The following is a 25,093-nucleotide window of genomic DNA, read 5'->3' as shown; positions in this document are numbered from 1 at the left end:
TCTCCGATATCATCCTGAAATGTTAATAGTGTGTCCCTTCCTTGTGTACAAGCCGTTAAATCAGGTAACTGAGACATAAGCCGGTTCTTCAGTCTGGTTGTGTGGACACGATAATCTACTGTAGCACCGAGCTGTTTAAGTCGTTCTTGGTACAGTTTACCCAGGTTTGCCAGTTTGAATACTGGGGCGCAGTCATCACCTTATACTTTCCTCCATAAAGGCCAATAACTCTGCGAAAGCAATACCATGCACCTGAGTCTCTTCCTCATGTCCATCCTTTGAATGAGCCTGTCTTCATTTGTTGTAGAGCATCCAGAGGCAGTTTCGATGATACTTTGCCTCGAGGGCTATCATGTCCCCAGGTGCAAGTTTGCCTAGTAACTCAGTGTCTTCCGTTTCCAAAGCAGCTTGTCTAACATTGAAGTCCAACTGTTTTGTTGAAGCCTCATGTACGTAGCACTTTTCTGAGTTTTTTTTTTTTTGAGAGCCTGCTAACTTGTTGCAGAAGAAGCACACCCTGTCCTTAGTACAGACATGGCTGTCAGTGTCAGTAGACCGAGTGTGAACTTTGGGTACTACAGACTGTTTCACCTCTTCTGGCAACTTCCGCCGTCGCTGCAGTTTGGTTTGATTGTATCTTACTCGACAGGACTTGTGCCAATGTGCCCTGTTGGTCATCAATGTGGCTTCTATGCCATTCCCTTCATCCAGCCTAGCCCTTCTGATTGGGGTGAAAGAAGAATTGGGATGGTAGCCACTGTGGACCACCCTTCCAGAAGCCTCACAGAGCTGCTATGAACTGATACATTGTGGTTGTAAGAAAGGGTGCACGAAGCGATGCAAGTGCAAAAAGTCTGCCCTTTGTTCATGCTCAGGAGACTGTTAGGCCTCTCTAATAATGTCATTGCACGGTAGACACTCTTTACTGCAAATAGGATATGTTAAGAAGATATGTCAAATGCTCAATCCAATTGAACACAAATGGTTGAAAATCCGAATTTTGTGTCTGTGTTTATGTGAGGTGTTTGTGTGACCTAATGACCCATGAAACCCAATTGACATATCTTCTACTGTTAATTTAACCTATTAAAGCAATTTGATGATGACTAGTGGGTTCCAGAACTCTTCTTATTGATATACTGTCTTTGTGCCTGCAAAAAAGGGAAAAATGCATGTTTTTGACAACCCGATATGTGTACAGCCTCTAACGAGTTACAGACATCAACTCAGAAGTGGTTCCACGTCTGAAAACAAACGTCATAGTATATAGAAACACTGTAGAAAGTTTCATGCTTTAGTCATAAAATGCACAATAGGTTTGGTTAACTGCCGTACTATTTTAGCCTCCCTGCGTCGGCTGATCTGAGCGAGGAGGGATTGTAGGGTCCGAACCGTCCGATGGAGGGAGAAGAGAAAGGGGGGAGACATGTGAGAAATTTGGCTGGTTGAAGACCAGGCGAGCTGCAGCATTTTGGATCAATTGGAGAAGCTTTAGTGCGCATGCTGGTTTTCCAGTAAGGAGGGAGTTACAATAGTCCAAGTTTTGATAAGACTGATGCCTGGATAAGTAGCTGGGCTCACTCCTGGGTGAGGAAGGTGTAAACCTACACGATCGAGTGGCCGCTGTAATGTGTGCTTTGAATGAGAGCTGACTGAACAAGGACAACTGGAACCGAAGTTACCAATGCGTAATCTACGGAAATATTTACGGTAGCTCCTATGCAGGACCTGCATGGGGCAGGACTTAGCTGGGAAGAAGAGAGATGCAGCCAGACATGCAGTGATGCGTTCTTCCACCTGAGTGGGAAGAGGGGGAACGGATTTGTTAGACAGGCAATCTATTTTGGCAAAACCACATTCCAATACTGGTGATTCCTCAAACCAGGTAATTGCAATTCCCGATGGCCATTATGCCATTATCGTAACAAGGTAGTATTTGCTAATAGCATATTAGCTTGGAAAGTAAACTGGAAGAATCTGTCTGAGTGATTTTCTTTTTGAGTGGTGCTATGCGGAGCTATGTGGGTGAGTGGGTCCCTGTGTCCGAGCACAGAAATAGCGTTTGGTTGGTTTTCACCACCAACTGTCACTGTTGCGCAGCCTAACACACACACATATTAACTGTATTATATGATGATTTCGGTGGGCTCTCGGTGTGGCTATGGAATGCACTTCCCATCAGTCAGAACTGCAGCCTCACTCCCAATCTTCCGCCGTAGTCTGAAAACCCACCTCTTCAGACTACACCATGGCCCGTAGCACTTGCCCTTATATATAGCTCGTTACGTAGACGGCACTATAATTGCATTTTATGTAGTCATAGCACTTTATAGTACACATGTATATTGTATAATGTATAATATAGTATAGTATGTATGTTCTGTCACTTCTGTGCAAATAATTCTATTTCAGCAGGCGTTTTCAAATCTCATAGTTGTGTAATTTGCCATTTTCCATCCAGATGCTGAAGACAAGATGTGTGACCAGTATGACGACTGCTACAGCTGCACGGCTAACACCAATGGCTGCCAGTGGTGTTCAGGCAAATGTCTTTCCATGGGGAGCAACTGTACCGCTGCCACGGTAAGGAAGCTGGGCCAGGCTTGACGTCGGGCCATGTAGTGATACAAACAGGCTCTTTACCTTACACTTACACTTCTGGTGCAGTCTTTTATATCGATGCGCGTGTCACGTGATCGACCGTAGCCAGTGGGAAGAAGTAAACAAAGGACTCCAATTCCTGTTTGTGGCACGTTTTAAAAGCCTGTTTTGTGGTAATCTAGGTGCCATCCGCGGTGACCGAACACAACGTGGATGTTATGGGGTCATTTCGGAAGTTGCTGTGTCGAGGTTACAATATAAACGCTTCTGAAGGTCGAGAGCATCTTAAAACAGTATGGATACTGTTTTAAGACGCTCGCGGTGCACATGCTGTGACTAATGGTGGATTTGTCGGATTAATGTCGGTTTAATGCCAGTTAATGTGAAACTTGAAAAGAGTGTTCAAGTGGGTTCACAGTTAATCTATTCATGTGTAAAAAAAATAATGCACCTGATGTCAATCTTAACATTGCTGTAATCAGTAAAACTCAAAGCACCAGAACAAGTGAGACGTGAATTCCCCTTTAAATGTACTAATTAGCCTATGATAGGAAGGAACAATGGTAGAAACGGCAGTGAGAAAACAAACATTGGGTTAAAAAAATCTAAAGGTATTTGGTCAGTGATATCTGATTTTGTCCATATCACCCAGCCCTAGTCAGGTGAGGGACTGAACCTACAACCTTTTGATCCATCCATTGATCTTCAATCGCTTATCTGTAGTTGGGTCGCGGTGGCAACAGCTCCACCAGAGAGCTCCAGACTTCCCCCTCCAGAGCAACATTAGTAACTTAATTCGGCGGGATCCCGAGGCGTTCCCAGGCCAGTTTGGAGATAATAATACCTCCATCTCATCCTTGGTCATGCCCAGGGTGTCTCCTTCCAGTGGGACGTGCATCGAGATCCTCCCTAGGGAGACGCTCGAGAGACATCCTTACCAGTTGCCCGAACCATCTAAGCAGGCTCCTTTCTAAGCGAAGAAGCAACGGTTCTACTCTCTCCCGTGTGACTGAACTTCTAAGGGAGATGCCAGCCACCCGTCTGAGAAAACTCATTTTGGCCGCCTGTATCCGCAACCTTATTCTTTCGGTCATGACTCACACTTCATGACCATAGGTGAGAGTGGAAACAAAGATTGTTCTGTAGACTGAGAGCTTTGCATTTGAGCTCAGCTCTCTTTTCGTCAGTGCGGTACAGCGACTGCAATACCGCCCCTGCCGCTCCGATTCTCCGGCTGATCTCCTTCTCTGTCCTCTCCTCACTCGTGAACAAGACCCCTAGATACTTCACACATTGATGCCTGATGCCGAATGTGGGAACACCTTCTAGGGCCTGACCTACAGTAAGGTTTCTGAAAACCTTCAAATTCTGATTCATTCTTTTTTTAAATAGTTATATGTATAGCAATAGTTGATGAGACACAGAGAGCGTGCCGGCATCAAAGGTAGAACAATGTATAGGTTGCATCAGGCGTCAATGTTCAGCTGGGGAAATGTCTCATTCTCTACAACCTTTTGATCCTGAAATAATCTGTTTGTAAATCTGTCAAGCTAACAAAATAGGAAGCAAATGAAGATAAATGCAGTAACCCATGGCATGCATATTTATTTATTAACTAGACTCTGTAAATATTCAAGCCCAATCAAGTTCTACTAAATACCCATCAGGTGCTTCTCATGTCGGATGATTGTGCGTTCATAAATAAACTCCAATACAACATTCTACATGCATAATGACATTGTCTTTCATTATAGCACTTTCATCTTTCCCAGCCGAGTCTCATAACCATAAAAGGCTCACGTCGTCTTAATAATGAAATTCTTGCACATTCCATACAGTATGTGATGAAATTAATATTTCATTATGTACACCACAAACTGTTCTCTTCATGCTGCAAGAAATGTAATAACTCCTCATCCCCCGCAATGCGTAAGAGATGGATGGCTTGTATTTGTTGTATCTTTAATTGATTTACCTGGCTTCTACCGGGGCCTCACAAGGGCGTTGTACTTTCCCATGTCTTTCTAATGGGAATCTTAACTGGAGGCTCTGTTAAAGTGGCATTGGTTTATTGTGGTTGATTCTTCCTGTGCTGTTGTGTCTTTTCGAAAGCTGCCACAGCAAAGCCAAAGGCAAACGTTCCACATCTGGCTCATTGTTGTACCCTGTTCTATTTGGCTGTATTTCCAGGGTGCCATAGCAGAGTATGAGCTCTGTCCTAAGGACAATCCTGCGTTCATCTGCAGTAAGAAGACCAGCTGTAAGAGCTGCTCTGTGGACCAGAACTGCCAGTGGGAGTCACGCAACCAGGAGTGTATTTCTCTGCCAGGTAGCTGCTGCTGCTGCTATTGAAATTGCATCCAGTAAATGTCACATCATGCAAATAAACCTACGTCTGTGCACACACTGGACAGGATAAGACGGGTTGCTGTCATAAATGGCCCCTTCGTTCTCCGGCACACAGTCACAAACACATGCACTAGATGACAAACTCGCCATATAATGCATCCCTTTATGCAAATAAAGATGTGCATGCATGCACACAAACCGGGGGCCTATTTGACTCAACCACCTCACTTTCTGTCTCTATTGATATGCCTCTTGTAACAACTTCATAACAATATTCAGAAGGAACCTTTCAGGAGTGGAAATAAACTACAATAAATAAATTATCGGGCAGATGGCACAATCATTTGCTTGTAAACCCATTTTGGGCGGGAACCCCTTTTGGTGTTAGCATTATGTTATGCTTTAGCTATTGAAAAATAGCAGATCTACAAGCTCATAGCGCGCCAGCGAGTGGTGCGCTACGAGCTTGTAGGTCTGCTGTTTTTGAAAAATCAAAGAACGACTGACATAGAAACACAGCTTTTTCAGAAAACTGTCAGGATGTAGAAGACATTTTTAGAATCTGATCTCAGGTCAAAATGGGTTAATACTTATATCTGTGGTTTTGACACTAATCAACTACCCTCTCTCTCTCGTTCTCTCTCTCTCTCTCTCTCTCTCTCTCTCCCCCCATGTATGTTTGTTTATATCTCTCTGTCTTTCTGTCTCTCTGCTCTACAGAGAACGTGTGCGGCGAGACCTGGCACTTGGTGGGTAACTCCTGCCTGAAGTTTATCACGGCCAAAGACTCGTACGACAACGCCAAGCTGGCCTGCCGCAGCCACAACGCGGTGCTGGCGTCCCTCACCACCCAGAAGAAGGTGGACTTTGTCCTGAAAGAGCTGCAGATCATGAGTGTTGTGGTAAGGAGAATACGGATCGTAGTGCTGGAGGTCAGGAGAACATGGATCATAAGTGTAGAGCTTAGCCACTTGCAGTAGATGCTCTATTCTTAGTCAAAATGGACCAGCAGTAGTTGCAACTGTACTTGGACTGCTCTTTTCCGTCTATACCAAATCTCTTCGCCAAAATGGCCCATCTGCGCGGCGCTTTGTGAGCTTGTAGATCACACATGTCATAGTGGTGGTGGACAATATATAGGGGAACTAGAAAAAGTGCCCTTCTGGGCACAGGTCTCCACCAGGATAGGAATGTAGGACATTGCAGCTTGCCTTCATCTGGTGGTTGGATAAAAGGGCAACAAAAGTAAACTAGGGAGTTGGCATACAAAGTTATCCACAGATCCGTGCAGTTAGAGGTAAAAACACTTTTCGGCCAGTTATAGCGCCACCTTGAGGCTGAGTTGAAATTGTTCATGTGGCATTTCTTCCTCGGCCTAGTGGGAATGTGCGTGCACAATTTCACGGAAATCACGTGATGTGTTCATGATTTGCAGCATTTTGTTTGAAACTGAGCACTCCTGTGAACTTTGGAAGCCAATCTTAACCAATCAGGATGGAGTCTGAGAAATCTGAAAGACCCGTTTCGTTGAATGGCTCTAGAGAGACTGTGTACCAATTTGCGCGATGTTTGGACAAAATCTGTAGGTGTACTGTGCAAAAACTTGTTTTGCACAAAGCGGCCTCCTGGTGGCGCTATAACAGGCCGTTCTGGAAAGTTTGGGGCAGAGGTTCATCGTTGGCATCCAGGGAGTGTGTGTGCAAAATTTGGCATCGACCGGGTTAACGGTGCCGGAGATTAGCTGCACACGGACACACACACGGACACACGGACGGACGGACGGAGTGCAAAACATACTCTCCCCCCATGCCTTCGGCCTGGTGGAGACAAAAATAAGAGGAAGATTGTGTCATGGACTGAATAAAAATAAGTGGCTAAAGTGTGAATCCAGTCAAGATTAAGACCTCCAGAACTCACCGTGCGCCCAAAGACTTTGAATCACAAAGATCCTACTTGTAGTGCTTATATTGATGAGTTTTACCCTTTAGGGCAGTTCAGCCATTTCTAGACATTATCAGTCAATCCCAGCAAGGCAATGAAATCCATTTCAAACAGTAATTCAACCTAGGGCTGCCAGAGACTGAGCCCTCTTTGTTTACCACGCTGCTGCTGCTGCTACTGCATTTCAATTGATTTCTTCTGGGATGGATTACACAGTCTATTAAGTCAAGTTCAAGTTCCACTTAATGCCACACACAGAGACTAGTGGATTCTGTGGGTTTTGATTAGTGCAATAGAATAATCCCTCTGACATTTAAAATGCACAGCAAACTTATTTGAAGAGGTTACTGTAAGCACAGACAACACAAAAGCACAGTAATTTGTACATAACTAGACAATGAAGTTCATGAATTTTTTGCTAAATAGAAATAACCCCATGAATAACTCCCTTGCCATAGGCCCTTTGTTTAAAAAGTTTCTTATGCATAAAACCAATTTAAGCATCATTCATAATTCATACACAAAAGTTCCATTAGTATTTATAATGCATGACATTTCCACTTAAACCTACATAAGTGTAAGCATAATTTCTAAATGGTGAAAAAGTTACCTTGATATTCAATGACTTTTTTTTATACCAATTACCAAATCACAATTTGTCTCAAGACACTTTACAGAGCAGATACCCGACATTGTCCCACTCTGAGCATGTTTATATATAGATATTTCATTTCCATCAATATCCATTATACAAATGCTACTAATGTTTCTTTTTTTTTTCTTTGTATGTACCAGTACGAATATGACTTTGAGGGGACATAAAGGCCTTCAATATAAAAGCTTTTAAAAATCCTGACCTATGAGATGGACTGACTCCACCTTGCGTCTCGTTGCAGTACAAAGCCACAGTGACGCCATGGGTGGGGCTGAGGAAGATCAACGTGTCCTATTGGTGCTGGGAGGACATGTCTCCCTTCACCAACACCTCTCTCCAGTGGCTGCCCGGAGAGCCCAGCGACGCAGGTTTCTGTGGCTACCTGGCTGAGCCCGCCTCCAGCGGCCTCAAGGCTCAGACCTGCATCAACCCTGTCAACGGCAGCCTCTGTGAACGCCCAGGTGGGTTGAGAGAGAATAAATTAGATGGTGTTTGGTTTGGTGCTCCTTTGAGTGGGTGGGTGCAGACTGGCGACCAAGAGTGCTCAACTAGTGATTACAATAGTAGCCTGGAATGTAAGACTGTTGGTTTCTGGAAATTACATGAATTATGATAAAGTGATGTGCAGTATTTCAATTTGACTTGACGGTTAAAGCTGAGCTCTACCTCCTGGCTGCTTATTTCTTTGACACTAGACTACACAGTCTGCCCCAACTCTACGTCTCTTCATCCCCATCCTCTCCTTCAATTCTAGTCGACAACCAGCTGTCTTTTCCATTTTCGTTTACTTTTGTTTTCTTGCCGGAGTCTGTCCTGTCTCCACTATCGTTCCTTAATTCAGATGGCAAAGCATACAATATGACATACTTTAAATAATTTCACAGTGGTTTGTATTTTGGTTAATACGTACTGTAGGTCATTATAAGGCAAGTTTATTTGTACTAGAGTTTTGGGCTACACGGCCCTCACACCCACGTCGCACCACCGATCTGACTGATATGCCCATATCGTCTAACTCGTCTCCAACCTGATATTTCCAGCCAACCACAGTGCCAAGCAGTGTCGGACGCCATGCGCCATGCGGGCCACCTGCAACGAGTGTACCAGCAGCAGCTCAGAGTGCATGTGGTGCAGCAACATGAAGCAGTGTGTCGACTCCAACGCTTATGTTGCCTCCTTCCCCTTTGGACAGTGCATGGAGTGGTACACCATGAACAGCTGTCCACGTAAGCATATGTTATCTCCTCCTTCCTGCCCTGGATGTAACTTAGTCATTGTTGCTACATTAGCCTGATTTATACTTAGTCATGTGACACTGTCCTGGGCCAAGAATAGCCGATCTCAAACTCATTAGCTTGTTGCGATGCAACTTATTGAAACCTTATACATCAAATTTGCTCTTTTCGAGTGTGACCACTGACGACACACTTTCTTATGACTAAGTATGAACTGGGCGTACTGCCTTTCAGTGAGAAGTGCAACAGAAACCTCAGAAATGTAAAACTGTTTGTGGTTTAAGTGCTCAAAGAGGGCAGACTTATTATCTTTGAACAGTAATGGATCTAACGCACAGTACAAGCAACAAAAGGTTCATTGTGTGCTGACCTGACCCCTTACTTCAAAGTTCAAAGGTATATATTTTGTATGCTCGATGACATAAAAAAAGAGAAAATTATTGTAATTATCATGCACTTATTTTTCTTCCCAAATCCACAGCTTTAACCTTCACATAAGCCAGAACAGTCCCACATGACTTGAATTGACGTTTGAGAGATTGGATAAACTAAGGACAAGGAAAAATACACAAATTATAAAGTAAATGAAGGGGAAGATGGTAGCATAAAGTCTGCATACTGATATTCTCCTGCTGAAGGTTATTTGTTGGGGCACTATGTAATGACATTTAACTGATGTTTCTCATACTGTGTAGTAGTCAGCGCCCTGTTGTTGTTTTGTTAATGTGCTTGTTTTTATTCATATAACCAGGCAGTTCAATTAGGAGACAAGTTCTTATTTGCAACAAAGACCTGGTTAAAAGCCCTCAAGAGGAATGGTGGGAATAAGGAAGACTAATGGCAAGAGTTCAGGGCAGGATGCATTTCGAATTGTTTAACGTTTGGCAATGAAAGACAATGACAATGGAAAAATATAGCTGCAGCAATAAGGCGGGACCAAGGAGAGGGAGAGAGGGGGGTGGAGAGAGAGAGAGACAGAGAGAGAGAGGGGGGTGGAGAGAGAGAGAGACAGAGAGAGAGAGGGGGGTGGAGAGAGATAGAGACAGAGAGAGAGAGAGGGGGGTGGAGAGAGAGAGAGAGAGAGAGAGGGGGGGGGGGTGGAGAGAGAGACAGAGAGAGAGAGAGGGGGGGGTGGAGAGAGAGAGAGAGAGAGAAGAGAGAGGGGGGTGGAGAGAGAGACAGAGCGAGAGAGAAGACAGAATACACTTATTACACTATTACACCACTATTGCACTATTACACTTATTACACTATTACACTATTACACTAAATACACTTTTTACAAAATTAGACTTAATACACTACTTCACTATTACACTATTACACTTATTACACTATTACACTACTATTACACTTATTACACTACTATTACACTATTACACTAATTACACTATTACACTACTACACTATTACACTTATTACACTATTACACTAAATACCCTTATTACACTATTAGACTTATTACACTATTACAGTTACTAGTATCTCTATTATTGTGATGTCATGTCCTAGTGATAGAGAGAGGGGGGTGGAGAGAGAGATAGAGAAAGAGAGAGAGAGGGGGGGGGTGGAGAGAGAGAGAGAGAGGGAGAGAGAGGAGAGAGGGAGAACAATATGCACAAATAAGAATCACAGGCTGAGTTGTCGCTACCCGGATTTGAACCAGTGACCCTGTGGTCCAAAGGTGAGAGCTCTACCGACTGAGTTAAGCAGACACTGTCAGTTGACTCATTCTATACAGTAACATCATGCAGTATTCATATAGGTATTAGCTCTACCAACCGTATTTGGTAGAAGTATTAGGTGCATGAGAGGTTTCACAAAACAGAATTTTTCATTGGCTCATAAAAACATATTTTTTTCAATCTGTTACGATTATTTGTCCGTATAAGTCCAAAGTTCAAGTGTAGACGTTTTTTGTGCATTTTGATCAAAGATCCTGGGAGGAGATACATTTTAAATGGTTTTCATATAATCAGAGGTCAAAAGTCAGAACACGAAAGTTGTTCGGCATGAGGAGACAAATATGTGAATCAAAGTGTCATTGCTAACGGTCAAACGGTTCATGAGATATGCACGTTCAAAGTTAGCATTTTCAACTTAATTTTCAATTTTCAGTGCCATAGCGCCACCATTTTGCCGCTGTCTCGGGGTGTGGCCGCTGCTGCTTTTGTCGATCGCCGCTGTCTTCGGTCTGTCAGTGCCCAAGTATTGATCAAGCCCTATCAGATGGGTAGCTTGAGAATCATTAGTGGAACATTTGGAGAGACATTTTTACTTACATGTAACATAAAAGGTGAAAGTTTAAATATGATTAATAATCTAATCTTTTTTTTTGTCTGGTCACCTGATTTAAAAAGAAATCCAGAACTCTGTGTGTGTGTGTGTGTGTGTGTGTGTGTGTGTGTGTGTGTGTGTGTGTGTGTGTGTGTGTGTGTGTGTGTGTGTGTGTGTGTGTGTGTGTGTGTGTGTGTGTGATCAATTTTCAGTTCTAAAACAAATTCTATAGCAATGTAAACATCTTGTCTTCGTGCTGCAGCTGAGAACTGCTCAGGATACAGAACATGTGGACAGTGTCTGGACCAGCCGGGCTGCGGTTGGTGCACTGACCCCAGTAACACGGGGAAGGGCCAGTGCATCGAGGGCTCATACCGGGGACCCTTCCAGACCTCTGTCCCTGCTCCCTCCACCCTGCCCGGCCTCCCTTCCAGCCCCCAACCAGCCCTCAATGCCAGCATGTGTCCCGGAGAAGCAAAGTACAACTGGTCCTTCATCCACTGTCCAGGTGATGAGTCTCTTTATGTATTTATCTGTATTATCTGTATTTATTTTAGTTTTTAATGGTATATGATACTCAATACATACAATATGCACAGCAACACAATACAAATGAATAATAGAATGCTACTCAGTGTATTGTAATGTAATCATGTTCATAATACAATAGCCAGAAATGACTAATGACTAACATATTAGTCATTGGAAAAGAATAGATGACTTCAATGTGGTAACAGACAAGAACAACTATGAACATGCAGTCAAATACTAAGAGTTCATTTCCAAATACATATATTTGCATTTTGGGGACAACCTCGCCTGTTGCAGACAGTGACAACATCTAAAACGGTGCTATTATTGACTTTCATCACTACCAGCATTTGTGTCGCATTTCACCTTGACCTATGTCTTCCATTTTGTCAACGTCCTACACTCATCACTGTCCAATGTCCGGTGTGAACAGCATGCCAGTGTAACGGCCACAGCCAGTGTGTCAACGAGAGTGTGTGTGAGAAGTGTGAAGACCTGACGACCGGGCGACACTGCGAGAGCTGCATCTCTGGTTTCTACGGAGACCCCACAAACGGGGGCAACTGCCAGCGTGAGTTGTCAATTAGTCGATCAATAAATCATTCAGCCCTTCTGTATTGTTTCATTAAGGCACTGTGTATTTGCTTTATTCCTCCGGGGATGTTAAATATTTATTGCCCTCTGTAAGAGCAGCGGTCAAACGGTGGAGGAAATCGGTAAACCAATTTACCGCATTGCTTCATTATGCTTTCTGGTATACTGTGCATATGTTATGTTTGGGGTTTTGGAGTGTTTCTGGAGTTTTGACCTTTTTAGACTATCCACTTCTTCATATACACCTTGGAAGTAGGTGTGTGTGTGTGTGTGTGTGCCACAAACCCCTACACGGTTTGCTCATTTTACCAGCTCTCGGCTACAAAGTGAAGCATGCTTTGGGGATTTTAAAGATTTACTGTACTCCAAGCCAAGACTGACAGTCAATCAATCAGTCAATAAGCGTCTATGTAGCCTCATTTAGCGTCTCTGTATACTCTTCCAGTGAGATGGTATGTTTGTGCTTACTAGCGCCAAGCTGTAAAGTAAAGTGACCCTCGGGGGGGTTAATATAGATTTGCTCCATGGCTGAAAGTGACAGTCAGTCGATCAATTCATTTCATGAAGCTTTATTGAAGCATTCAATTGACGACGTGTAACATCAATCTTACTTTGTTACATCCAGAATGCAAGGCACACTGCCAACACATCTCCGCTTAGATCAAGCAATTATACATGTGTATAGCAGTTATCTAATAGATATTTTAACTGAGCATTATCAATGTCTCTCTCTTATTTATTTTATTTTTTCCCCTGGGGATGGAGCTTTTTTATGTGTGTATGTGTCACTATAGGGCTAAGTGTACTTACTCACTAAACCACCGATCAGTGATAATACAGTACTGTTACATGATTCATATTAGGATGCTTTCACAACAACTAGAGCAACATGCAGGGAAAACACTCACAGACTGTAACACTATTTACTGTATGAACTGCTGCTGTGCTTCTGCTGTGTCCTCAACAGAACATGGAGATTTTGTACAGCTCTGAGATTTCATGCAGATTAAATCAAGGGCGGCCGTTACAACAACTGTATACATTACTGCAACCCGTAGGAAGATGTGCAGGGACATCGAAACAACAGACTTTTGTACTGTTCACCAATGCAGGATAAATGCAACAAGAAATCTATTCCCGAAGGGGACTTCTACAATAACTACTACTGTGTGTGTGTATATAGTATTAATGCAGGATAGACACAGGACAAATGCCCAAAGGGGGAACCTCTACAGCAGCTACTACTGTATACAGTATTGTTGCAAGATGGATGATGATGATGATATAATATAAATGATGTGATGGTTGGGACTTCCATCTGCCAGTGGCTACTGGCTACCATGAGAGACATTTGTCATGAAAATCAGTTCATAAATCATCAAACGGAAAGAAAAGAAGTCGCTGCATTTCGGCTGTGAACACAACTGGCAAATCAGTGACATCAGCGGAAAGATTCAAGTTTAATCAAATATATACACCGATACTGCCCTAATCAAAGCACCGGAGGTGTGTCCAGTGTAATATCTGAGACCAACCCAATATAAGGGATAATAATATTATTATTACCTCTCAAACCTTTGAATCAATGTCCCAATTTGTGTGATTTATATTCATTAGTGAAATTGGGTACGGTTGGGAAAGTTTGTAATCATCCCTAAAGTGAGTGAATGTCATTGCATTTCTCCTCAACAACTTGTGACACGCATTTGTGATGCGGAACGTTTACTGTTCTTGTTGGTGGTTTTAGTAGTTTTGTAGTTATTTTACTTTATGATTTTTTGTATTATTTTCATCCCAACGGGGAGAGAGACATCAAGGAGCCTATTTCACCCATGCAATAACACAGCCATTGATTGATGAGCCATGCTCATTGATTGATTGGCAACGCAATAACCCTGGTGAAGCCGGTCAAGCTTATAACTTTCTGCTTGTTTAAAGTTACAGCTTTTCACTTATAGCTCATCTCATGCTTCACCCAACCTTGATTGTCTTATAGGGTTTTCTTTTTTTTATGGTGATGCATTGAGTGCAGTGTAGTTTGTCATTATAGATCTTCTTTCAGCTTGAGTTTTTATTTTTTATATACCGGTATATATTTTTAATTCATTTTCTAATTTTGTACCTCTCCCTAGTCTCTGAGTACCCTGAACAACCACAATGCAATTAAAATGTATTTTTAACACTTCCCCCCCCCCCCCCCCTAACATGAGTTACACAAGTTATTTGACTGTATAACAGCTTCCCTCCTAATAATAATGAGTTACACGAGTTATGTTTTCATTGTTTAATTTACGTTTTTAATCATTTTTAAGATTTACGGGTTACGCGTTTTGATGACGTCATCGGAAAATGATCCGTCGCACTGGCATGCAATGGGTTGTGGGAAATTGAGGCCCATTGCAATGGCGGCGGTGACGTACAGCTTGCGCGTTCCTTCTCCGCTCTGTTGTTGTGATGGCCACTTTGGAATATTTCTCAACACAAGCGATTACACCATTTTAAAGTGGATTGAAAACTAGGCAGGGAGATCACGATTATTTAATCCCTACAGTCATTGTGTTTATTACATAGGTTAATAACATCTAACTGTACTTGTGTTTTCCCTCAGCTTGCAAGTGTAACGGCCACGCCAGCATGTGTAACCCTGGGAATGGGAAGTGTTTCTGCACCACCAAGGGCATTAAAGGAGACCGCTGTCACCTGTGAGTCACCGTCCTTATTCTCTGTCCCCTGTCGTTATCCCCTTGTTATATCACCTCTTCTGCTTACTGGGTGAGCGCTCGCTCACGGTTGGTTCCCATGGTTCACTCGACACACTGTGCATGTGCAAGGTTTTATAACACATGCATGACTTTTTATATCAATGGCAGGCCTTGAGGCGTGCCTTCACCAAGCAGTCAATGGTGTCACACGTCAATGAGCACCGTCGTGGTTGTCTAGACACTGGACGGAATGCGTTATCGCGTGGACCAAAACGAGTGTTCCCTCTGCATCAGTCACAGGCATGGTTTTTGTGGTTTTGCATAATTTTGGCATTGAAAGCATACACGCATACCATACAGTATGTCTACTGCTACCGTTATATTGCTACTGTTGCAGAGAAACCTTGTGACTGTAATGGATACTCATTTTGATAACCCAATAAAACGTCTGTCTGTCTGTCTGTCCGTCCGTCCGTCCGCGCACACTCTTCCATCTCAATGTTTCTTGGCTATATGGCCTCTGAGGTATGGCTGAAGGTTAGGACATGTGGAGTTGTCCTTCTGAGTGACATATGAACTACCTCCCCAGCCTGGTTTCGCCGCCTCATCATTCATGCTCACTGTATTTCACTTTCTACCTTCACAGGAACAGTAGAGTTGTTTATTTATTATTGTCTCAGTATTATTATAATCTGTCTCCTGTCTCTTTCTAGCTGTTGGCCTCCCTCTGTCACTCTCTGCCTGCATTAATCCAAACCTAAATCTTCATAGTTTCCTCTCCCCCATTCTATCTCCAATCTCCATAATGTTACTTCCACTTTTTGTCCACTCTGCCCACCATCTTTTGACCCATTTGTCATTTCTCCTTTTTCTCAAATGTTATTAAAACCTCTCCTTTCACCTTTTTTTCTTTTTGCTTTCAGGTGTGAAGTGGAGAACCGTTACCAAGGCAACCCCCTCAAAGGAACATGCTACTGTAAGTAATTCCTTCTACTGCCTTCGGAACCAGGCAGACATCTTCTCGAGACATTAATGTCAGGGAGCTTTAACAATCCCGTCTTTGTTCAGGTCAACGACAAGGCACTTCAATCAAAGTAGTTTGAAGGAGACTGCTCCTTATTTTATTTTTATTTTAAAGTCACAGGTTCAAAAAAAACAACTGAGCTGCAGATAAAAGCAAAAATTGCAGAATGCCGCAGGCTTTCTTTTTCTTTAGAATTCCACCCCTGGCTTTCTCTTATCTGTGTTTTGATGGCAGTCATTTCACCAGGGACAGATAACAGTAGCATGTTTCCGGAGTACACACAGTGGTTGCTGAGAGGCAACATTCACTCGTCAGCTAAATAGCGATGAGGCAGGAACATCCCAAAATAGACCCTTTAAGTACGAGGACGGAGACAATTTATGCCATTCCATTGCCATGTTTAAAAATAAAATATATATTGCAAGACCTCTGAATGATTGATTGGTCAAAAGTGGCCTTTAGAGGAAGCAAAAGCCTTGCTTCACTGACAGAATTTTCTTTTGTCTGAGCAATGTATATTTAAACCCATTTTAAGAACACTTAATTATGACCTATTAAAAAATGAGGACATTAAACGTCCATGGTTCTCTCTTCTTTTTCTCCATACATTTGCTCAATTCCCAGTGAAGTAGTAAACCGTAGAGACTTCAAGAGAAAGAAGCTTCTGCACACCTAAGGACTAAGGAGTAGTTGACAGGTGCATAGGAGACAAAAAAATAAAAAAGAAGTTCACATGAGAAAATAATAAATAAACCTGCTCTTGGTGTGTATTTAAAATGTTCCTTCCCTTTGCCAAAATACCCTGATGGTTCCATGGACTGAGACGTTATATTTATAATAGTTTACTATTATGCAAGCGGAGGCAGCAGTGTGCTTTAAATTGGCTACATTGAAGGTGCTATAATTTAAGTTCGACAGCATTTTAAAGACTAACCTGACCAATTTTCGTTTGAGTACTTAATCTGTACAAATACCATAAGAGCTCCCCTCACTTCACACGGTTGCGATTTTATGATTATCGAGCGATTTGCACGAATCTTGCACATAGCATTATTGCTGTATCTAGCCAGGCTATAAACCAGTCATTTTGGACCATGACGACATGAGCTATACACAATCTACATGCTGTACACAGACATAGTGTGTAGACAATACACACACACACACACACAGTGGCCCTCCTTATAGACTTATAAGAATGTGTTCTGTAATATGACTTTCAAATGAGAGAGAGCGAGCCATGCTGTTATAAGGAAACACAGACGTCACAGACACTGACTGTTAGACTCCCTCCCGAACAGTCACCCTGACGATGGAGTATACTGAACGCGTGTGACACACTCAGAGAGTGGGCCATTAAAAACATAGCATGCTTCTCTATCTGTCTCTCTTGCATGCACACATGCATATCCCAGCAAAGACCAACTCCCTGTTGTTGGGCATCAAGCAGACACTCTGTCATAATGAATTTGTCTGACATTTGAGCAAGACAAATCTGGCCATTGTGTCACAACACGCGCGCGCGCACTGTCACTGACTTTCAAACTAGAGTGGGCAAGCAGTTCTTGTGGCACGCGCACGCTATCCATAATGACCGCTTTCTCATAACACAAGCACACAACTCACACTGCTTTGCCTCTCTCTTTGAAGACTAAAGTGCCAGCGGGCGACCTGTCCCCCCCCCCCCCCCCCCCCCCCACACACACACACACACACACAAACAGACCGAGCACTCACTGACTCTCCGTGTTGTTGGGCTTCAAACAGACACCCTCCTGATAGACTACCAGTTCACCTTCAGCCTCTCTCAGGAGGACGACCGCTACTACACCGCCATCAACTTCGTGGCCACGCCCGAGGAGGTACGTTGTGCCACACTACGCCCCACAGTCACAGCATCTGTCAGTCTGTCGGCCCGACCATCACTTTGGTTCATATTGTGCGTGCGTGTGTGATTCTGCAGGCTGAGGGAGAAAACCTTTTTGTTGCTGTCGGGCGGGCAGAAACCTCTTATCTCCATGTTTTTTGTTTTCTTTTTGTAAATGAGTGCCCTACTTGATCATACTAGAGCGTAGTACAGTAGCAGCATATTGTAATGTAGAAGTTGTAGCAGTATAGGTTGTATTTGTACGTAGTCGTACGCTAGTAGTTATATGTAATAGGTAGTAATATGTAGCAATAGTTTTAGTTGCCGTTCTTGAAGCTGTAATTGTCATAGTAGTAGTACATGTAATGATGGTAGTGATAACATTGTGTGTTAATGACTCAACAAGCCTTAAAAAAGAGTGAAGTGAATGAATTTCACTCAGCAGAAATGTATAGGACAAAATGTTATGATGATCTTGATCGCATCACGTCACTCTGTAATCATCTCTCGCAAAGTGACTGGATGCTTGATCTGTAGTTTTGAGAGAAAGTAGATTAAATGATAAATACTCAAGCCTGATTTGTACTTGGTTGTACCGAAAATAGCCGATCTACAGTACAAGCTCATAACGTATGCCCCCCTTGTGAGCTTGTAGGTCAGTGCGAGACACCAGCCTGGAAACGGGTATAAATCAGGTGGTAGCATATATATTTTTCCGTACATGCAAAGATAACATAACGATACATCTTTGTGGTGCATTGTCATACACTCAGATGGACTAGTTGTCCAATGAGCTCATTTGAAGAAAGAGGGCATTTCCAGACAATGATTTGGTTTAATGGCCTGTGTGGTCTGGTGTGCTGCAGAACACTGGCAGCCATGCGCTTGGGTTTCCCAGCAAAGGAGGGCTTGTCCACTCAGCCACCTGGTCCCAGCATCTGGACATCTGATCCACCAGTCCAAATGTTGCAATACCGCAGATGTGTGATTTAGCACTTCTTCTCAGACCAGGCAGAATGTTCATTCTATTTTTATTTTATTTTATTAGATTTGACGACTTCTTTCTCTCCTGAACTGTTCAAATATTTATTATTTGAATTATTTGGTACAGTACATGTTCCAAACAGATCTTGTACCTGGCATGCATGTTAACACCACGTTCTCCACCAGCTGTATGGAAATGATCAGCTGGCTCATTCTCACTGCACCACTGCATTTGTTCATTCACACATAAAATATTCATATGCCGATTGCCGAATATGACAGAATTTCCGTATTATTCAATTTCCAACCACAGTGTATGTGCTCCGGGATAATGATTACATGGTACCAAAGTAATGGTTGGCGCTGTCAACAGATTGAATATGTTATTGGACCGAAATGTAAACAACACGAGGTACAGTCAGACATTTGGGCTAAAAGATAACACACAAAATGTTCACAACACGTTGCATGGTTGTGGATTTTCACCAAATGTATTTTCTCAGAATGTTAGCCTGTTCTGACATGCCCAATATCGGGATGCGAGGGTTCATGCGGTTACATTTATTACGATGGCAATAATGAGGAGTGTGATGATGGTGGTTAAAGCATAAGTCCTTGTTCTCCTGTCATCAGCCAAACAGGGATCTGGACGTGTTCATCAATGCATCCAAGAACTTCAACCTGAACATCACCTGGGCCACCAGCTTCACTGGTAGGTCTTCACTGAACATCACCTGGGCCACCAGCTTCACTGGTAGGTCTTCACTGAACATCACCTGGGCCACCAGCTTCACTGGTAGGTCTTCACTGAACATCACCTGGGCCACCAGCTTCACTGGTAGGTCTTCACTGAACATCACCTGGGCCACCAGCTTCACTGGTAGGTCTTCACTGAACATCACCTGGGCCACCAGCTTCACTGGTAGGTCTTCACTGAACATCACCTGGTCCACCAGCTTCACTGGTAGGTCTTCACTGAACATCACCTGGGCCACCAGCTTCACTGGTAGGTCTTCACTTCAGCCCATTTCACTCCAATCTAGTAAAGTTCACATGCTTTTTTTTTTTTTTTTACCAGAATGGAGAAAAATGTAAATTCTTGTTAATAACCAGCGTGGAAAATATACAGGGTAAAAAGTCCCTGTTGAAGTTCGTCTGAAATGTATGTTCCTTTTTTATTTTCTTTCTTTTTTTCCCCCTTTTTTTTCTTTTTTTTTTTTTACAATAATTAGTTAATGTCTTATCAACTTGTACTAGATATTAATCTCCCCCACCCCAATTTCATGAAAGGTCCCCTATTTAGATCATTCAGATTTCCTTCAGTAACTACACTGTTCACCAATGATCCGTCCTTTTTCCCTTGTCTTTTCTTCCTTCCTCCCTCCCTACTGTTTCTAACCTCCCATCCCTCATCCTTTTCTTCATTTCCCATCCCTGTCCCTCCATGTTATTATTTGTATCCATCCTCCTCCTCCTGCTGTCCTCTTAGCAGGTACCCAAACGGGGGAGGAGATCCCCATCGTGTCGCGGAGTAACATCAAGGAGTTGAAGGACACCTTCTCAAATGAGAACTTTGACTTCCGCAACAACCCCAACATCACCTTCTTCGTCTACGTCAGCAACTTCACCTGGCCCATTAAGATCCAGGTAAGGGTTCCTGTCTCCCAAGTATGATTTCCTGCAAAAAAATAATAATATATATATATATATATATATATATATATATATATATATATATATATATATACAAAGCATTTAACTTTTCTTAAAGTTCAAGTTATCTTGATGTGATATTCCGCAAAGATGAAACCTGCTTTCCTTCACAAACTGTGTGTTTGATGCCATGGTTCTCAGAAGAGAGGGGAGTTGCACCACTCAGTTCACACGGGTGTGATTTTTTTTGAATGTCAAGTACCCCCAAATTGATATGAATTTGGCTGCGGACCAGCACCTGGGAATATACTGGCTTAGTGCACACATTATGAGCAGACGTGTTATTCTCCTGTATAGCCCAGTGGGGTATGGCACTAGTATTCACCAGGGTTCCCACTATACTAGGGTGCTCTGGATAGAAGAGTGGCCTAGAATGTTGAGTCGGATGGAGGGGAAGGCATGTCTGCATGCTGCTTACTTACACTCTCAAATACACATGCGCGCGCTTGTACACACTTACACGTGTACCCTTCAAGTACCCTCAGATACTCACATAGATATGGAAACACAATTGATCTAAAAACACGCGCACACTCACACACATATTGTGCATTCATACAGTAGAAGCCTTACAATCCGTCTCCCTATCTCTCTCTCTCACTCACATGCACGCATGCGCGCACACACACACACACACACACACACACACACACACACATTCCTACACACATGGATATGAGTGGAGTGCAGTGTTGGAAGTGTAGCAGTGAATGAGACTGTGTTCTCCTGGCCTGTGTTTATACAGCTACTGCTGTACCCACTGGCCCCTCTCACATGTGGATCTGCAGGAAGTGCGTGCGTGTGTGTGTGTGTGTGTAGTGTCTGTCTGCGTGCGTGCCTGTGCAGAGAGCCAAGGCGTACGTGCGTATGTAAAGGAAACGTGTTTGTGTGCAGACTGGGTGGGGACTGGGAGAGAGGAGAAGACCCCAACCTTCCCCATCGTTATTCACACTGCTCTCTCTATAGCCCCGCACTGACATGTTGGCGACGTAAGCCAGAGTGTTTAGTACCACTAATTGCTTTATTTGCACAAGGCTCTGGGGTCTGCTCGCTTTCACTTTAGTTACACCGAGCGGAAATACCGTCACCTCTATAGTGCCAGATAGATCTTCCTATGTACAGAAAGTAGGTATACTGTCATCATTGCTGTGGCCGGTTCACTTAACACTACGGTTGGGATCCGGAACCGGAGGAATCGGATCCAGATTGAGCAACTGGAATCAGTTCCATCGTATTTGGAACCGTTTCTGGAACTTGTGTCATCACACTGTCAGAGCGGGTATGTGGACCTCATGTCTGCTATAGACGAATCCACGGAGGGGGTGCCCTGGGTGCAGCCATAGTTGAGGTGTACAATGAGGTCAAGGGCTACAGGGCAAGACTCTGTGGATTAATCTCTATACAATTACTAATATTGGTTCTCAGACCTTTTCCACCAAAACTCTGAGAGTGTACAAATGGAACCAGGGCTCTATACTATTATTTGACTTTTCAGTTTTGTGTTCGTTGTTCAGTGAAATTGCTGACCACTATCAGTTGTCAGTTGCAGGATCATGTGATGTTAGCCCACTTAGAGATTTGTTTGTGAAAAAGTTAACAAAATAATTGGAAAGGGAAACTGCATGTTTACCCTTTAAGTTTTTAACCTTTATTGTACAATCAGACGGATGTTGGCTGTCGGTGGTATCCGAGGGGGAACAATGTTATGCCCAACACACACCGTCTGTGAAGCGGGTGCGCAGCGACGCGGCACAGTATTGCAGCGTGCCATAGCCGCACAGCAACACCCACAGGACGCGGATTCCCGGATGGAGGTCGTGCGGCAACGCCTGGAAAATAGAACAGCGGCGTGTCAGGCGAGGCGTGAACGTGCGCCAGCGTGCGTCCGACGCCGCCAGTGTGGGATAGGTTAATTGAAAATAACTGAGGCGGCTGTTTTGACGCGCGGCGTTCAGACTGTTGGGCTTTAGCCTCTACATTTGTACTCAATGTATGAGTTTACTTTGTACATGAGTGCATGAGTATTTCATGGCATGAAAAAGGGGACTGAAAGTGGCTGTGCTGCATAAAAGCAAGATTTGTCACAGGAAATGACCAGCGAGGAACGGCTGCTTCTGGTTTAGCAAGGGAGGAGAACGGAGCATACTCACCCTGGCTTTATTTCTTTTGGGGGGGGGGTTCTGGAAGTGATTTGGCTGAGCTCCTCCACCCCAAAAACGCAGGGGGGACTGCCTCTTGCCTGCTTCCTCCATCGTGTGTGTGTGTGTGTGTGTGTGAGTGTGTGTGTGAGTGTGTGTTCAGGCTCAGCTACAGGGAAGAGTAGAGGAAGGTAGGCCAGCTGCACAGCTTCACCTAGCCACGCTGAGAACAGAGCAGGGAAGAGAGTGGAGGGTGGTCCCACCACTCCTGCTCCACCCTCCAGGCACCTCTGGACCACCTCAACACCTCCTGCTCTACACCCCTCTCTCCCTGTCTCACGTCTTCCTTGCTGGGTGGGACCATGTAGGAGAGACACCCCCCCCCGCGCCCCCCATCCACCACCCCTCCTCACCTCAACCCACTCTTCCTTTTTGAAGCGTAGCATTCAGGTCTGCTGGCGTGCTTTTTTCTGTGTGTGCGTTTCGCCCTCCTCGTGCTCATGGAGCTTTACTTTCGACGGCGAGGTAAAGTTTTTAATTTGTCGTAACACTTTCAACTACCTTAACAGCCTCCGTACCGCATTAGTCTTCCTTATTTCGCTTCCTTTCAATCGTTTCTTTCTCACATGAAGGTTGTTTTTATTCGGCCTTTGTCCCTTTCACATGCTTTCCTTGCATGCGAGTGCGCTGTCCTTGTTGGTGGGAGTGTGCCTCTCTCTCTCTGGGTTATGTGTGTCTGTGTTGTTTGTGATTGGTCCTCTCAGAGTTGGCAGCAGGGGGACTAGAGTGTTAAGTAATGGATTGTAGAAAGTGGAGAAAGTGCATGGGCAAAGTGGAATGTTAAGTTGAAACACATGCTGAATTGAGAGTGGGCTGCACGAAAGAAGCTTTCCTCAGCCTTTTCCACGCTGCATTATCATGTGTGCCATTATTGCAGCCTGCTCTCCCTTTCCTCCGGTCTCACTCGCTCTTCCTCGGCATCACAAGGTTGTGTGTTTTTGTTTGTCCTTCACGAGGTAGGAAGTCCAGCCCCGACTGTGTCTGTTTGTGTCCTTGTGCACGCACAAGCTTGTCTGTCTCTAGTGGTCTCGCAGGGATCGAGTGCACCTATTTTGAATTATAATCGGGATGAGCTCTTCTTGAATGTTTCCACTGTTTTCTTCCTGTTTCTCTTCATCTTCTTTTATACATATGGTGGATTCATCTACAGAGCTGAAACTTGTGCCACTCACATTCCAGTAGTCTGCATTAAAGTCAACTGCACACAGCTTATTACTTTGGCCATGCACCGTGCACCATGTCTGAATGAAAAGCATTTTTCCCCCATAAGGCGTATATAAAAGGTTTCTGAAGAGAGCATCTGTCAGGAAAGCAGTGAGGCGCTTCTATAAATACTGCTTGACCCACAGTTGAGCACATCTTTTGAAAGCGACACCTTGGGGCATCACTCAAAATTAATTCAGACAATCGAAGCTAAAACGATCCGATTAACCCAAAACCTCTCTGGCTCTCTTTTCAGTTTCCTTCCCCTTCCTAACCTTTTTTCGTGACGAAAAATAGATTAGAGTCTAATGGTGTCTCTAATTAGATGCAGATGCCAGAGTAATTCCATTATAAAGAGGAGTGATCCATATATGATGAAGATTATGGCTGCCTTTCAATATACTGTAATGGGATTCTCCGTGGAGCAGCAGACATGGCCAGACACACGTGTGTGTGTGTGTGTGTGTGTGTGTGTGTGTGTGTGTGTGTGTGTGTGTGTGTGTGTGTGTGTGTGTGTGTGTGTGTGTGTGTGTGTGTGTGTGTGTGTGTGTGTGTGTGTGTGTGTGTGTGTGTGTGTGTGTGTGTGTGTGTGTGTGTGTGTGTGTGTGTGTGTGTGTGTGTGTGTGTGTGTGTGTGTGTGTGTGTGTGTGTGCACGCGATTAGGTGCTTGTATGTCAGGGTCAGCCTTAACAACTTAACCACCAGCATCCGTATTTTCCTACTTTCCCCACAATTACCGAAAACAAAGAATCCACCGGCATAGAGCCCTGAGGGTCTCCGCTCAACTATAGGGCGTTTAAGTGGTCATGGGTTACATGACCGCTGCTTCTTGGTGCTGATATCTGATCTACTTATAATGTGTACAGTGCAGGGATCATCTTCTCAATTGGTCTTTGGCATTGCACAAACTCAGCAGCACTCAAGCTTGCAGAACATGGCTGTGTACACACTTACTTGTACATACTGTACATGCGCACAGAGCATGGGCGAAGACAAAGGTTTAGTTTGAAGTTCCGTACTGACCACCGCATACTCATTTTATCGTTATGATTCTCTCTCTTTGCTCTGCTGTATGACACAAAAACTCCCATACCTATTGTAGAAAAGTTATATATACAACAATGTGCAAATACAGCCACACGATTTGTGAACTGTTGCGACAAAGGGTGGTTGTATTCCATTAGCTAACCTTCTTAAGGACTACTATCTGTATCAAGTA

The 25,093-nt window shown here is 43.7% G+C and overlaps 1 protein-coding gene across 4 annotated transcripts in view; it reads left to right on the top strand.

Moving 5' to 3' along the window:
• The window catches only part of atrn (attractin), a 158,010-nt gene that overhangs the window by 55,800 nt on the left and 77,117 nt on the right, over positions 1-25,093 (top strand). Inside the window, exons 13-25 of one of the 4 annotated variants that reach the window (XM_083792564.1) lie at positions 2,462-2,583; positions 4,792-4,930; positions 5,671-5,852; positions 7,788-8,007; positions 8,587-8,772; positions 11,321-11,566; positions 12,023-12,160; positions 14,792-14,885; positions 15,809-15,861; positions 17,677-17,771; positions 19,394-19,472; positions 20,250-20,407; positions 22,775-24,353. In XM_083792564.1, the coding sequence (XP_083648690.1) occupies positions 2,462-2,583; positions 4,792-4,930; positions 5,671-5,852; positions 7,788-8,007; positions 8,587-8,772; positions 11,321-11,566; positions 12,023-12,160; positions 14,792-14,885; positions 15,809-15,861; positions 17,677-17,771; positions 19,394-19,472; positions 20,250-20,407; positions 22,775-23,047 (1,985 nt within the window). In that variant the 3' untranslated portion in view covers positions 23,048-24,353. Of the gene's footprint in view, positions 1-2,461; positions 2,584-4,791; positions 4,931-5,670; positions 5,853-7,787; positions 8,008-8,586; positions 8,773-11,320; positions 11,567-12,022; positions 12,161-14,791; positions 14,886-15,808; positions 15,862-17,676; positions 17,772-19,393; positions 19,473-20,249; positions 20,408-22,136; positions 22,263-22,774; positions 24,354-25,093 lie in introns of those variants that run through there. The other 3 variants (XM_083792565.1, XM_083792563.1, XM_083792562.1) reach the window with 3 other exon arrangements.

Source organism: Protomyctophum parallelum (genome assembly GCF_964188405.1).
Source record: "Protomyctophum parallelum genome assembly, chromosome: 20".
In the NCBI taxonomy this organism is placed as follows: domain Eukaryota; kingdom Metazoa; phylum Chordata; class Actinopteri; order Myctophiformes; family Myctophidae; genus Protomyctophum; species Protomyctophum parallelum.
The sequence above is the reverse complement of the archived record's forward strand: the minus strand, read 5'-3'. Positions and strand labels throughout refer to the sequence as shown.